General features: G+C 43.3%; 1 protein-coding gene across 2 annotated transcripts in view; it reads left to right on the plus strand.

The window, feature by feature from the left end:
- Positions 1 to 5,982: 5,982 nt before the first annotated feature.
- Positions 5,983 to 15,161, plus strand: part of Stxbp3 (syntaxin binding protein 3) — a 44,583-nt gene continuing 35,404 nt past the window's right edge. The window contains exon 1 of one of the 2 annotated variants that reach the window (XM_040752030.1): positions 5,983 to 6,149. In XM_040752030.1, the coding sequence (XP_040607964.1) occupies positions 6,101 to 6,149 (49 nt within the window). In that variant the 5' untranslated portion in view covers positions 5,983 to 6,100. The remainder of the gene's footprint in view (positions 6,150 to 15,161) is intronic. The other variant, XM_021230986.2, reaches the window with a different exon arrangement.

The following is a 15,161-nucleotide window of genomic DNA, read 5'->3' on the forward strand; positions in this document are numbered from 1 at the left end:
ACCCACAGTGTTCAGAGGAGGTCCACGTCCTGGTGGGGAAGCCTTGGTGGGAGAGAAGTGGAAGGGTATTCTGGGCTGTGTGGGCTAACACCCATGTGAGATTACTCGATATACTCAGTTGACAGTGAGGTACCTTCAGAATGGTACCTCAGAATTGTGTCTATGGCCGACTGGAAGAGACAACAGCTTAAGCCAAATGTGAGGGCAGGACATGTGTTCTCAAAGATCAGCTCAAGAAAATGGCCATAACTATGTGTCTAAAGCTAAGATGAGATGGCCAGAATTCCACAAAAGGCAATGTAGTCCACACAGGGTGGGGGGCAAAATTACTGTTTACTTAATTTACTTATTATATGTGATGCACAGGTCCTACACTGCTAAGAGCTTTCTACATATTCATTTCACTTCCATAAAACTTCTTCCTCTTTCCATAGATGGAGAGTAGAGGCCCAGCAAAGTCAAGACACTCACCCATGTACACACAGCCCACCAGTGCAAACATATCAGGAGTGTAATTGCTTACACCTGTGTTGGGCCCCAGCCCCCATGGGGTCTCTGTGAGTTGCTTGTCACAGGTGTATCCTGTTTTCTAGTCCTGGCTTACAGCCCCAACCTTGCCCCGATGGCATCAACCTCTAATTATAAAAACACAAACTCTTACAGCTGGGGTTTCTCTACTGTGCTGTAAGTTTGTATATAAGACTGCTCCCTATGGATGGCACTAGAAGAAACCATCCTGAGTGAGGTAACCCAGTCACAAAAAGAGAAACATGACATGTACTCTCTCATATATAGATTTTAGACATAGATCTGGGGAGTGCCAGCCTACAATCCCATGGCTAGAGAGTCTGGGAAACAGAAATTTCATTCAGTGGCTGATGGAAGAAGAGGCAGACTCCCACAGCTAAGCACTGAGCTGAACTCAAGAAATCCAGTAACAGAGAGGGAGGACTGATGAGCAAAGGGGTTAAGACTGGGCTGGTTTAACCCCCAGAAACAGCTGACCTGACAAGGGTTAGCTCTTGAATCCCAGACTGATGGCTGGGAATCCAGCATGGGACTGATCAAGACCCCCTGAATGTGGGTGTCAGTGAGGAGGCCTAGGTAATCTATTGGGCCTTGGACAGTAAATCAGTATTTATCCCGAGTATACAAATGGACTTTGGATTCCCATCCAACAATGAGAGATGCACTCTCACCCTGGACTCTTGGGGGAGGGTCTAGGCCCTGCCCTGGATGAAATGACAGACTATTGACACCCCCCATGGAGGGCCTCATCCTCCCTGGGGAAATGAGGGGATATTGGGGGGGGGTTGGGGAGAGGGCAGGGGAGGAGGGGAGGGAAATGGAGAGGGACCTGGAACTGACTTGTGAAGCAACCTTGTTTCTAATTTAAATTTAAATTTAAAAATAAATAATAAAAAATTATAATGTGCCCAAATAAGCATTAAATAAAATAGAAAAATACAAAAAAAAGACTGCTCCCTCCTTGCAATAAACACATGTACACTTGAGTGCATGGACACACACACACACACACACACACACACACACACACACTCCCCCCAACACACAAAGATACATATCACACACAGGTAAAATGCAACTGATTTGCATACACACTGATAGTAAGAGGCAGACCTAGATTTTGCAGGGTTGTGTGTGTTTGTGCTCATCTAGGGCCTAGACTTGTTCCTCTATGCTGCACTGCCCCTGGGCCTTTAGGGACACATGGCATAACCACACCTCCTGTGATCTACTTCCAGCTCCGAAGGGCATTTTGTGTCACTTCCTGGCACCTAGTCTCTGGAAGGGTGCTTGGTGTCTACATCTCGCCTGCCTCACTTTTTCCTCTCTGTCTGAACCCCCAGGGTAAGCAACTCCACTAGAAATCTTTCTTATGGGTTGGACTCCACCCTACTATACATGCTAAGCAGAACTTGATTTAAATATGAAAAGGGACTAGGAGAGGTGGTGCATATATTTAAAACTGTGAGCAACTAAATTCATTTAAAGGAGGCTTAAAGGGAGCTAAGGTTCCAGCTTCTCTTGCCACAAAAACCTCAAACAGATAAACCATTCTTGTCACAGCTCTTTTTTTCCACTCCCCTGCTTTGTTCTTTTGTGTATCGAAAGCTGATCCTTTTCACACTGCAGCACATGCCGTGAAACCTTGGTAATGAACAGTGTCAAGCAGTCTTCCTTATTTCTGTGGATTGCTTGAGGATAAGAGAGATAATCCACTTTGTCTGGTGTGTGGTGTACACTAAGCACACAGTCAATATTAGACATTATTAGAAATAGTACTTACTAACATTTTTCTGTGTGACCAGTTTGAATCTTTGGAACTATTATTGGTTCTTTGCAACATCCTGTAGGAATGCTTTTCCTTGCCAGTGCAAATAATGGTTGCCAGGGCACTCAGTAACTGGCCTAATTGACTGCTTTGCTTTCAGGTCCCAAGACTGGTTCTCAAGTAGGCTGCTGCCTAACTTGCCTTAGTCTGAGCTCAAGCCAATTCCTGTTAATCAGCTTTCAACAATAATTTGGGCTCTTAAATTTGGGGTCCCTGCATTTTTTACACAAACTTGATGAATGATGGAATGTAGTTTTCTTGGTTCATTTATTTATATTCTGTCCCTAATGCATTCACTTTTGGGGGGCAGTGGAGGTGGGGGAGGCAAGGTCTCTGGCCTCAGTTGTGTTAACCCTACCAATCCAGAATAAGACCACCATCACAATTCGAAGTCAAATTTGAAGGAAGCTTTAATTAAATACTGGTCAGGTTGATGGACTCTCTGGCCAATTCTATCTCGGAGTTTCCAGAAAAATGGCCCCTAGTTATGGTTTTGGGGATTTAAAAAGGCAAAACCCACAATTCACCATATTTGCCATCAGGCCCAATCAGGGGAAAGCATATTTCCTGCCACCATACCTCCTGCCTACATGTGATCAAGCACATCTGGAGTAGTTGGATCAAACTAATTTGCTTAGGGAAATGAAAACATGTGGATGTTACTCCCATAAATAATAGTCTCCAGCATTTCAGGAAGTATTTGTCCTCTGGGAAGGGGCATATATGTCAGAGGCATTTTTGTTTCATGAATCTCTTAAACATAATAATTAAAATTTAAACGTAACTGTGCCTATCATGGTTGGCCTGGAACTAGGTATATAGCCAAGGATGACTGCTTCCTGATGTTCCTGCTTTCATCTTCCCCATACTGAGATTGCAGATTTGGGTCACCACATCTGGCTTTAAAGAATTCAATGTTTCAACCCTCTTTTGACTCCTACAGGATGCTGAAGACACTGCCTGACTCTGTTTTGAAGGCAGAAGACACTTTGTTGTATTGTCAAAAATTAATTTCAGGTGCCTTCCTGGGGCGTGTTCTTCTGTGCATATGTTTGTCTTATTGGTTGATGAATAAAATACTGATTGGACTAGGAGACACGGAGGATTCTGGAAAGTGTAGGCAGAAAGGAGTTGTCATGAGATCCCAGGAAGTGACATAGCCAGGCAGAAAATACTACTAGCTAGCCGTAGAGGTCTGGAGGTCTGTACAGATAGGCAGGAAGTAATGTAGCTGAGCAGAATCAGAATATAAGCAAAGACAAACAGGAAATCGTGCTCTTCTTTTTGGAGACACTGAACAGTCAAGATGTAGGATGCCAGAGGAGTAAGAGGTCCCTGGGTAAGATAAGACCTGTGGAAATACATGGATTATTAGAAAATGGGTGAATAATTAAGACTGAGCTAGCAAATACGAAACCTTAGCCAATGGCCAACAGTTTCATAATTAATATAGCGTCTGTGTGTTCCTTTGGAACTGACATAGCTCTGGGACCAGGCTGGCAGGAAGAATGCTTGTTACAAATACTGTAAGAGTTGAGTTTCTGTTTCCTGGAATCTGGCCTGCTCTAATCCATGACCTTAACTTGTTTTTGAGGACCCAAATTCTAAAGCTAGATCTTCACTCCAGGTCAAACATGTGCTACCCATTATAGTGCAACTAACACCTGCGGCTATTCCCATGTGAGTCAGCAATACCCATCAGTCCAGAAGCTGATGGTTATTAAGGTTTGCATCAGATGCCTTCTTGACATAGGTGCATTTATTCCAAGCCAGTCAGCTTGGAATACTCCCTTGTTTCCTTCCCAAAAGCTTGGAACTCAAGACTAAATACCAGTATAAGACTCGAGGGAAGTGCACAAAATGGGAAGTGCACATTCACCTGACTGTGACAAATCCCTATAGTTTGCTCAGCCTATTACTATCAGAGCATAAAGTCTACATTGTACTGGACTTAAAAGATGCATTCTTCTCCAACCCCGTCACATCTGTACAGACCAACCCTAAACGAGGGGTATCAGGGCAAGAAATCTGGACCAGACTGACTCAAGGGTTCAAAAACTCTCCCACCACCTTCCATGAAGCACCCAACCCAGATTTAAGTCTCCTGTGTAGTAAGTACCCCAAGGTAGCCTTGCTTCAGTATGTGGATGATTTATTCCTGGCCCTTAGAGATGAGGAGGAATTTGACCTTTTGGAAACTCTAGACCAATTAGCTAGAGAGTTTCTAAAAAGGAGGTCTACATTTGCTCACTCCAGGTTACCTGCTTGGGATATGAACTGAGAGAAGGAAAAAGACTGCATTCCCAGGCCCTCATAGAGGCCATATGCAAATCTCAGCTCCAACCACCACCAAGAAACAAGCTAGGGAGTTCTGGGAGCTATTCCTGTCTTTGGATACGTGGGTTTGCTGAAATTGCCAAACGCTTGTACTCTGCTACAGCCAGGTGCAACACGCCTTTGGAACTGACTGAGAAACATGAACGGGCCTTTAGGAACTTAAAAGAGGCCATGATTTAACTCTCCCCGACGCCTCCAGCACTTTCCTCTTTACATCCATGAAAGAAAGGGCATTGCCAAGGGAGTCCTGATTTAGACCCTGGGTCAAAATATCTTACATCTCAAAAAGAGCAGATAGCCATTGCAGCCACCACAATTCTTACAAGAGAAGCTGACTAGCTCACATCGGGACAGGCTCTAACTGTAACAGCTCCACACAAGGTGGATACTTGCTGAGGGAATGACACCAATCTGTGGATGTCAAATGCCTGTCCGACTCAGTTCCAAGCCCTTCTTTTAGATAAGGGCAGACTGATCTTTGATAAATTCTTGGCAATTCGTCCTGCCACCCTGCTGCCAGACCTCAGATGACTCTGAGGAGCCCTTCCATGACTGATTGGAGATGCTAGCTGTCATTCTTCTCATCACAGAGATGTGATTTCTACATGGATGGCAGCAGCTTCGTTCAAGAAGGATACAGGTATTTGGGGGTGGCAGTGTTTCAGGCCAGAAGGAGGTTATTTAGGCCCAAACCTTGCCCAGAGGCACATCTGCCCAGACATCAGAAATAATTTCTCTGACATGGGCTTTAAGATGGACTCAAGGAGGCTGGAGAGATGGTTCAGAGGTTAAGAGCCCTGGCTGCTCTTCCAGAGGTCCTGAGTTCAATTCCCAGCAACCATCTGTAACGAGAATTTGTTGTTTCTTTTTGTTTTTCCAGACAGGGTTTCTCTGTGTAACTTTGGAGGAAAATTTATTTTGTAAAGCAAAAAGTCTTCATATTTGGACCGATGAGATGAACTTTGAGTCTGGTAACTTAAGTTCGATTCCAAGACTCATACTTGGGAAGATGAGGTGTTCTGACCTTCCCATGCGAGTCTGGGTATGCACACACACACACAAATAAATATATTTTAAAATACAAAAAGACGCCCCCGTATATAAATTCATAATTGCATAAATTGTGTTTACATCCATGTTTTCTGACGCCTTATTGGACGCTGAATTTTGGTTTCCGCCAGGGGAAGCCAGGCTGCTCGTAGAATCCCGCCCACACCACGCAGCCTCAGTTCAGGCGCTAACTGGACGCGCCCTTGCTGACGCGTATGACGTCACCCGAGGGCGCGGTCCGCGGAGGGGGCGGAGCCTTCCCCGCCGAGGGGAAGGGCCCACCCCGGAGCGCAGGTCTCCGGGCCGAAGTAGGTTGCGAGTGGCAGGCGGTGGCTGCGGCTCCACGGCTTGGGGAAGATGGCGCCGCCGGTGACGGAGCGGGGGCTGAAGAGCGTCGTGTGGCGGAGTGAGTGCGGAGGGGTCAGGGCTGAGACAGGGAAGGCCGCGCCAGCCTCCCCGGGTCTTGTTCTGCCTCCCCGGGAGCTGCACGGGATACTTGTTGCTTTGGGACCAAGTCCCTGGTAGGACTCTTTCCTGCTTGCCCGGCGAGTCGGATTTCGTGCCAGCACCAGGGATGGGCGGGGTGACCAGACGCGGCCTTCTCCCGGTCCTCGGTTATCGCCCCTTGAGGCTCCGCGGCGAAGCCCCACCCTCGGCGACCTGACTCGGGCGGCTTTCCCTCCCGGGTCCCTGCGCTGTTCGGGGACAGTGCTTCCCACTCCCCCCTCACCCCACCAGGCAGGGACGTCGCTCCCCCGACACAATCTGAGCTCTGTGTTTCTCTATTCCGCCTGGTCCTTGTGTTTTCAGAGGCTCCTTAGTGTCCACATTCATGGGTTTTACCAAATACCACTTTTAGTGCCTTGTCCTTTGAAAAGTGCAGACTTTGCTGTTCAAGAGAGCCTTTTGCCACTGTTCCTAGAGAAGACGGCTTGCTAAACAAAAAGTTCTTGACACAGGACTGTCGGACTACTCAAGTCTATCTGGTGTCAGCTCCCTGCGTAGTCTGCTTTCACTGTTATAACTGGTCTGCTTGTTTGTTACGGGTGTTCTGCCCGGTCAGCCACTTTTATTAAAAGTACAGCAAACCTAGGCCTGTCAGGTTAGAGGAATGAAAGCCTCAAACCGGAAGGACCTTCCTTCTTTGGCATCTCTGGGTTCAAAGTAATTATAACCTAGCAGTGGAAAAGGAGAAACGTCTTAATGTTCCTTACTCCAGCTTGGAGAATAAGAAACCGAATAGAAATTAGTTAACAGAATGCTGTATAATTCATTGCATAAAATCTAAATCAGTACAGGCATATACTGTTTTACAGTGTTTATCATTTAGAAGAACCAACGTATATAAATGGATTTTGTGAAGTACAAAATTATCCTTTAAAAATGTAGTTTGGGGGCCTGTTAGGTGGCTTAGTGGGTGAAGAAAGGTGCTTGCTGCCAAGGAGGACTTGGATTGGATACCCTGGGACCCACGGAGTGGAGGAGAGAACTGACTTAGGCAGATGGTCTGTTTTGACTCTCAAATGAAAGTGGGTAGCAAATTGTGTTGTATAAATTATTTCTGAGTTATAATGGTACATTGCATCAGGGTTTGTGTGAAAAAGATAGCATAATGCTAGTAATGCCAGTATCAATAGTGTGAAAACTAGGCAAGACGGAGAATATAAACATAACAGAGTTTCCCTCTTAATGTTGACTTGGGGTAACACCAGACTCACCAGATGGAGAGTAAAATCCATACAGGCTGATGGGACGAAAAAGATGTAAGGCTGTAAAATATTCTCTTACACTTGTGTAACTAGAAGTACAACCAAAAGACAAGAAATAATAACCCAGTGTCATTGCACAAAGCATGTATATATGTTGAGGAACTGGAGAAATAGCTAAAAATTTAAAATAGCCTAATGCATGGCTGAATAATACTTGCATAAATGATACATATCTTTTTTAAATAAATGTAACTAAAGTTCTGATATGTTTTATGCTATTCGCATCTTGGAAACATGCTAAGTAAGAAGCCAGTCACAAAGGAGCACATGGTATGATGCCAGTCAAGTGAAAAATGGCCAGGACAAACAAATCTAGAGAGACAGGAAGGAGACTAATGTGTCCCAGTCTGGAAAGATGACACTAAAGGGATGGGGTTCTGTTTTGGCTTTTGTTATAGTTATTGTTGTTTTGCTTTGGTTTTAGTTATTTGACACAGGTTTTCACTGTGTATTCCTGGCTTTTCTGGAGCTCACTGTGTAGTCTGGGCTGGCCTTCAACTCTTAGAGCTCCTCCTGCCTGCTGGGTGCTAGAATCGAAGGTGTGCGCCACCACACAGGACTTTGTTTTTGAAACAGGGTCTCATGTACTGTAGGCTGACCTGAAACTCAGCTTTGTAGCTAAGGATGACCTTAAACTTTTGATTTTCCTGCCTTCACCTTCTGAGTGATATGATTATGAGTAAATCCCACCATTCCCAGTTTTATGCAGTGCTGGAAATTGAACCCAAGGCCTTTTGCATACTAGGTGAGCAGTCTACCTACTGAGCTACATACATCCCTAACCCCAAGGAATGAAATTTCTTTTTAGAGTAGTGTAAATGTTCTCAAAACAATTGTGGTAATGTAGTAATAGATGTGTAATTGTGGACATGCTGAAAACCATTAGAATATACACTTTTGCATAAGTGAATTCTATAGTTTGCAGTTTGTGTCTTGATATTGCTATTAAAGTGAGCCCTGACAAGAGCTATTAAATATAGCCCTCAGAGTCAGGCTTAGTGGCACATGTCTCTAATCCTAACAGGTAGAGGTGGAGGTACATGTATCAGTTCAGCTATATCGTGAGTTTGAAGCCAGTCTGAACTTTGAGACTTTCTCTCAAATAAGTAAAATCTACATACGAGTTTTACACCCAGGTCTTTTGACTGCAGTCAGAGTTAAAATTTGACACATCTGTGGCTTAGTTTAGGATCTTATTTCGTACAGTCTATTACATTAGCTTCCTAATCAATCTCCAGAGCTCTTGCCTTCCTGCCTGCCTCATCCCTCCCTCCCCATTTCTTTCTTTCTGTCTGTCTTTCTTTCCAGTCTATCCAGAAAATAGCTGCTAGAATAGTTTCTTTTAAGAATGCTGGCCTGACGCCGGGCAGTGGTGGCGCACGCCTTTAATCCCAGCACTTGGGAGGCAGAGGCAGGCGGATCTCTGTGAGTTCGAGGCTGGGCTGGACCAATAGCCTCCAAAACAATACAGAGAAACCCTGTCTCATAAAAGCCAAAAAAAAAAAAAAAATGCTGGCCTGAAGACTGCAGAGGCACCCAGTTGCCTAATGTTCATATCAGTCTACTATTGACTATCACCTAGCTCCAATCTCCTTTGTTTTATAATGTTGTTTCCCCCGTGCCCATATATGGTTTCTTCTCATTGCATTATTGTATCTTCCTATCTTTTTTGGTTTTTCGAGACAGGGTTTCTCTGTAACAGCCATAGTTGTTCCGGAACTAGCTTTGTAGACCAGTCTAGCCTCGAACCCATAAAGACCCACCTGCCTCTGCACTTGGGGATTAAAGGCTTGTGCCACCACTACCAGTCTTTCCTGTCTTGTCTTGGTGGCCCATTTCTCCACCTTTTGATTCCTTTTCCCAATTCTTTACCTACTCACATTTTAGCCTTCAAGTCTTAGTTCAAATGGGCTTCTAAACTTCCTTTGTGTTTTGTTTTTTTAATTTTTGCCCACCTTCCTTTGTTTTAGCATTTAGTTTACCCTTCTCACTACTGCCTAAGGGGAGCCCCTTTTCGCTTTGCTTTGCATTTTTGTTTGTTTCCTTTTGTTTATTTTCAGACAGGTCTCTCTGTAGCCCAGGCTGGCCTGGACTTTGAAATTGCCCTCCTGCCTTCTGAACGCTGAGGTTATAGGCATGAGCCACCATTTACAGATAGTTAGGAGTCTATTGAAAAGCTTGTAGAAGGTGGGCTCACTTTTTTGTCTCACAGCCCTTTAAATTTGTGTGTGTGCGTGTGCAAATTCCAGTGCCCATGTGCATGCTTGCTGAGACCAGAGGTCGATGTCAGATTTCTTCATCTAATGCTCTCTACCTTAGGAGGCAAAGTCTCACTGAACCTGGAGCTCCCTTGGCTAGCTGGCTGCTTAGCTCTGAGAATCCCATGTTTGCTGCTCCAGAACTAAGGTTACAAATGCCTGACTTTTACGTGTGCTTGATGGGTCCAAACTCAGGTCCTCATGCTTTGGGTAGGCACTTTGCCAACTGATACCTCTCACTGGCCTCCTATGGCTGTAAGATTTTAATAGTCCCCACCAGAATGTGATAGGTAGTATGTATTTTTGGTTTTGTTTTAAATAAATGACTCAGTTTCTTAAAATTTCCTCTGTTCCTACCTCCAAGGCCCCATAATAACAGAATTGAATTCCTCTGGGAAAGTTACCAGTGCCCTTAAAGCTTTTGTTCAGGTGGGGACTAAGAGTGTATGAAGAAGAGAACTCAGAGTGAACATGATTATTTCAGTTTGTGACGTACCAAATAGGTGCTTCAGGAAAATTTATCTGACTAGGTGACATTTCTTAGACCCAATGAGAAGGAATCAGCCATTCGGAACTACCTTAAACCTCGTTTTAAAGAAATGAGAGGATGTTGCTGAGGAGCCTGCCTGACAAGCAGTGCAGTCAGCTACCTCGTCATATCAATGCACTCGTTCGGTGAGAAATTCTGTGTCAAAGGATCAGGCTTAGAGTGATGGAGGCGTTGACCGCCAGCCTTCTTGTACGTGTGTGTGCGCGTGCGCGTGCACACACACACACACACACACACACACAGTGCAAGGCATTTGTTACAAAGGATGGTAGACCAAAAGGTAGGGTGGAGCCAGTTGTTAAGTGGTTGAGGCATTCTCTGGGTAATGGAGAATCATTAAAGATGACTTTTCCCCTTCTTCTCAAATAGCTGACACCGGCATTTTTGCAGTTTGTTAATTCCAAAAGGAAGCCATTTCATGTTCCTGCTCTGAAGGGAAATTAGCTTTAAAATTTAATTAAGTGTAATAAGTTATATTAATGGTAAGTGTACAATTGTAACTACCACCCAAATCAATCTATAGGATGTTTCTAAGTATTCACATTTCCTAGTGTAAACCCTCCTTTCTCTCCCAGAGTGAACACTATTCTGACTTATGTTACCATAATAGTGTTTTTTCATCTTTACGCTCATGTTTAAGAGAGAATCCTTCAAACTCTTCATTAGATTTTCACATGCATACCTGCACTTTTTTTGCCATTGTGTGTGTGTGTGTGTGTGTGTTGTTTGTTAGGCACACAAGGGCTCTGCCACTGGGCTACATCCTGGCCCTGCCTTTGCATTTGGTTCTTGTAGTAGTCCTTGGTTTTCATAGGTTCTAGTTCATATACTTTTTAAACTAAACATGTAAGATTGAAGAAACTGTCACCCAGACTTAATGTATAGAGAATGTCTACAAAATGATAAATACAATAATGGCCCAAAAGAAAAATGAGCAGAGGAAATAAAGAAGCAGCCTATAGATGGTGTGATCTGGTTTTGAGTTGGAGAAATACAAATTAAGACCAGATACCCCCTGTAAACCATCACATTGACAGACTCAGGTGACTGATGTCATGTAGCAATTGGAAAACTTGCTTGTGGGGAGCATAATTAATTACAGCCTATTGAGAAAGCTGCTGGTGACATTTAATGAGACAGGTGACAGTACTATATGATTCCAGCAGTCCTACCATGGGCCTTTCCTTAAGTAAAAGCAATAAGTATCTACATGCATATTTAACATTTCTTTTCTCAAAGGACTTTTAAATTAGATTTTTTAAATGTATTTTCTGTGCATCCATGTACGTGTGTGCATACACTGTGGCACATGTGTGGAGGTCAGATGACAACCTGTAGTATTTGTGGGTCCCAGGGACTGCTCTCAGGTCAGCAGGTGTGACATCAGGTGCCTTTATCCACTGAGCCATCTTACCCATACCTAAAGTTCTTTTTCTTTTAAGTAAATGTGTGTTTTGCCTACATACATGTAAGTGCACTGCGTGTTTGCCTGGTGCCTGTGGCGGTGAGAAGAGAGTGCTGGGTTCTCTGGAACTGAGTCACAGATAGGTGATTATAAACCTCCATGTAGGTGCTGGGGACTGAACATGGGTCCTCTGGAAGAGCAGTAGGCACCTACCTGTTGAGTCATCTCACTAGTCCCCATTTAAAGATCCTCAACACATAGTATAGTAGCGGAAAAACAACAACAAAAAGGAAACAAAATAGCAACCTGGTACATAAGAATTAGTTGAATGAATATGTTATGTCAGTGTTCTTTTTAGTTACTTAAAAAGTTATTAATGTTACTAAAAGAATACGTTATCTTTGTTCATATTTTATTTATATGGTAGCTATCCAAGATGCATCTTTAACAGAGAGGATAGTAACAGAATAATGTGTATATGCTAAACCTCTTAAACCAGGATGAAGTCATAAAAGGCGAGAGGATTTGCCTTTGAGAACTTAATTGGAGTAGGATGGAGTAAGGCTGTAGTCATGTTGGTTGGAGAGAAGGTTGGAACTGTGAGAAGGTGGTAAAGAGAAGATGGATAAGAATAGTGAGTTAGGAACTAGACTCATCCTAAACAGGCCTTCCGTTCCAGGAGACAAGTAGTGATGTTTATTGATGAAGAGAACCAAGGGATGAGTCTGTGGGGAAAAAGCAGTTCAGAGTTATAACTGGTGATTGTAAGTGCCAGTTTAGACCTCTGGCAGGCATTTGGAGATGTAAAGGTATACAAAGTAGATAAAGGAGTGAATTAAAGACCAGGATTTAGGTCACAGCACATAATAGTCATGAAGCCATGGATTAAGATGAGGCAGAGCAATTAGAAAATAGTTACCTCTTTCCAGTCAAAATAGAGATCTCTTAAAACTGGCAGATTTTTTGTCTTACTTCCTTGATTATTAATTCCACATCGTTTAGCTTTTAAAATGCCTTTCTTTTAAAATTCTATTTATTCATAGGTTATTTTCTGTTTCTAATACATTGTTACAGTGTTCTCAAAAATTCTTTGGGTCATATACAAATGTTCTATTGGCATTGCTCATGTTGTACTCTAACATAGTTCTTGCATTTCTCTCTTCACTGTTTCTGCCTTTGCATTACAGTTATATATATATTTCCTTTTGTACCTTGAGAGAAACCAAGAGAGAACGGGTGGGTAGTTGGTTTTCATGGGTCTGTGTTGGGATAGTAGTTGGGCTACTGGAGGATCAACTTAGAGGGTAGGTAGAAAGAAGCCAGTCAGTGGAGTGCCTTGAATGGTAGAGCTTAGATTTTCCTTAGTGGCCGGAGTGAGCATTTGAGGGCTCTTCAAGGTGGATGTGAAAAATTGAAGACAAGGGGATTGGAGGTAGAAAAAAGCTAAGCCAGATAGGAGACTATTGCACTATCTTAGTGAGAGACATTAGGAATCAGGATATTATTGATGTCAGTGGCAGCAAAAATAATAGCCAGGTGCCAAAGAACAATCAATAATTCCTAATGATTGAATGTGGGTGAAGTAGAAAATAACTGAAGCCTGTGACTAAGAAACTGACAATAAAATGACAGAAATAAGTCTAGAGCAGTTTTTATGGAAGTATGTCAACTTGAGGTGTGTAAGTGCTTAAACCTACATTGTATGATTGGATGCAGTCCAGAAAAGGTGGTCTGTAAGGTTGTTGAAAACTGAAGGGCTGACTGATGGATGAAACTTCAGTGGTGAGCATAGACTCTGAGCGGGAGTATGGAGTAGGCAGGGCACAGTCTTGGGGTCCATATATAGTTGCTGAAGAAAAGATTAAATGGTTGTCATTGTATTCGTAGATAAAGAAAGTATTTTCAAGTTCTGTAACGTAGCTGATGAGATTTCCTGTCACTCTACTCTCAGCGTGTTACCTGTGATCCTGTCTATCACTTTGTATCGGCATTCCCGTTCTCCCCACCCACTGACACTGACTGCGGAGCTCTCTTTGCAGTAAAACTATAATGTGAGCTAGATGAGGTAACTTAAAGTTTTGTGGTAGCTATATTAGAAATATAATAGAAACTGATGAAAGTAATTGTGATGTTTTATTTAACCAAATCAATCAAAATTATTTAATATAACGTAAAAAATAATGAAATAATGGAAAAATAATTCATAGGGCAGTTTGTATTGCCCCCCCTAAACTTTAAAGTCTTTCTCTGTTTCTCTTGTGTTAGTGATAGCAGGGATCAAACCCAGGCTTCTGTTCTGCTGCTCAGTCACACCCCAGCCCTCTCTGTTGTGTTATTTTTATCTTATAGAACTTGTACGTTTCAGGTGATTTTTTTTTTTTTAAGCCAGGTTTACTCTGTGGCCCAGGAAGTCCTGGAACTCACAGCAGCCCTCCTGCTCAGCCTCCCATGTGCCAGAATTTTACAAGTAAGAACCAGTGTGCCTGGCTACTACTGGCTCCATTTCCAGGCTAGTTCCTGTCATCTAGGGCAGGCTGGGTATAAGGCTTCAAAGACTAGTGACATGACCTCGCTCCTGCACTGTTTATTCTTAGAGAAGAATAGGGTAACTATGGAAACACGCAGTGTCTTCAGTTTCTGCTTGCAGTATGTTCAGTGAAGCCAGCTCAGAAAGGAAGTAGTCTCTCAGTGTCTGAGCTCTACCTTAAAATAGCCTTCATGTTTGCTTCTGATTTAATTATAGTTAAATACTTCAGGGGGTGTTATTATTCCCCTATAACATAACCTACCTAGTAAGCAATATATAGTTGCCTTTCCTGACTTCTTTCTTTCTTTCTTTCTGTCTGTCTGCCTGCCTATCTATCTAATATCTATCTTTTGGGGGGTGTATCCACCTGTGTGATTGGGAGAGCCCAGAGGTTGACAGCAGGTATCTTCCTCTGTAGCACTCCACCTTATTTTTTGAGACAGGTTCTCTCATTGAACCTGGAACTTATCCATTCATCTAGGCTGACTGGCCAGTGAGCTCCAGGGTCCTCCTTGTCTGTTCTCCACCCCATTCCAAGAGCTTGGGTACAGACACTCCCCCACAGCTGACTTTGTATGTGAATGCTCGGAATGAGAATGAGTTCCTTGTGCTTGCACAATACGAACTCTCCTCAGCCTCCATTGTTTTGTTTTGTTTAGGTTTGCTTTGAGATAGGAGTTCATATAGCCAGCCAGGTTCCAACTCTATGTAGCTGATGATAATCTTGAATTCTTCTGCCTCTGGCATCCTATTACTGGACATTTAGGTACCATAACTCCACATTCAACCTTTAATTGATATTTGTTAACACTTCAAAAAAATCAGATCACAGGTTTTGAAATTCCATGCAGAGGTAGGTAGGTTTGTGTGTGTGTGTGTGTGTGTGTGTGTGTGTGTGTGTGTGTGTGT

This window comes from Mesocricetus auratus, unplaced genomic scaffold, assembly GCF_017639785.1.
Source record: "Mesocricetus auratus isolate SY011 unplaced genomic scaffold, BCM_Maur_2.0 Super-Scaffold_100009, whole genome shotgun sequence".
Classification (NCBI taxonomy): Eukaryota; Metazoa; Chordata; class Mammalia; order Rodentia; family Cricetidae; genus Mesocricetus; species Mesocricetus auratus.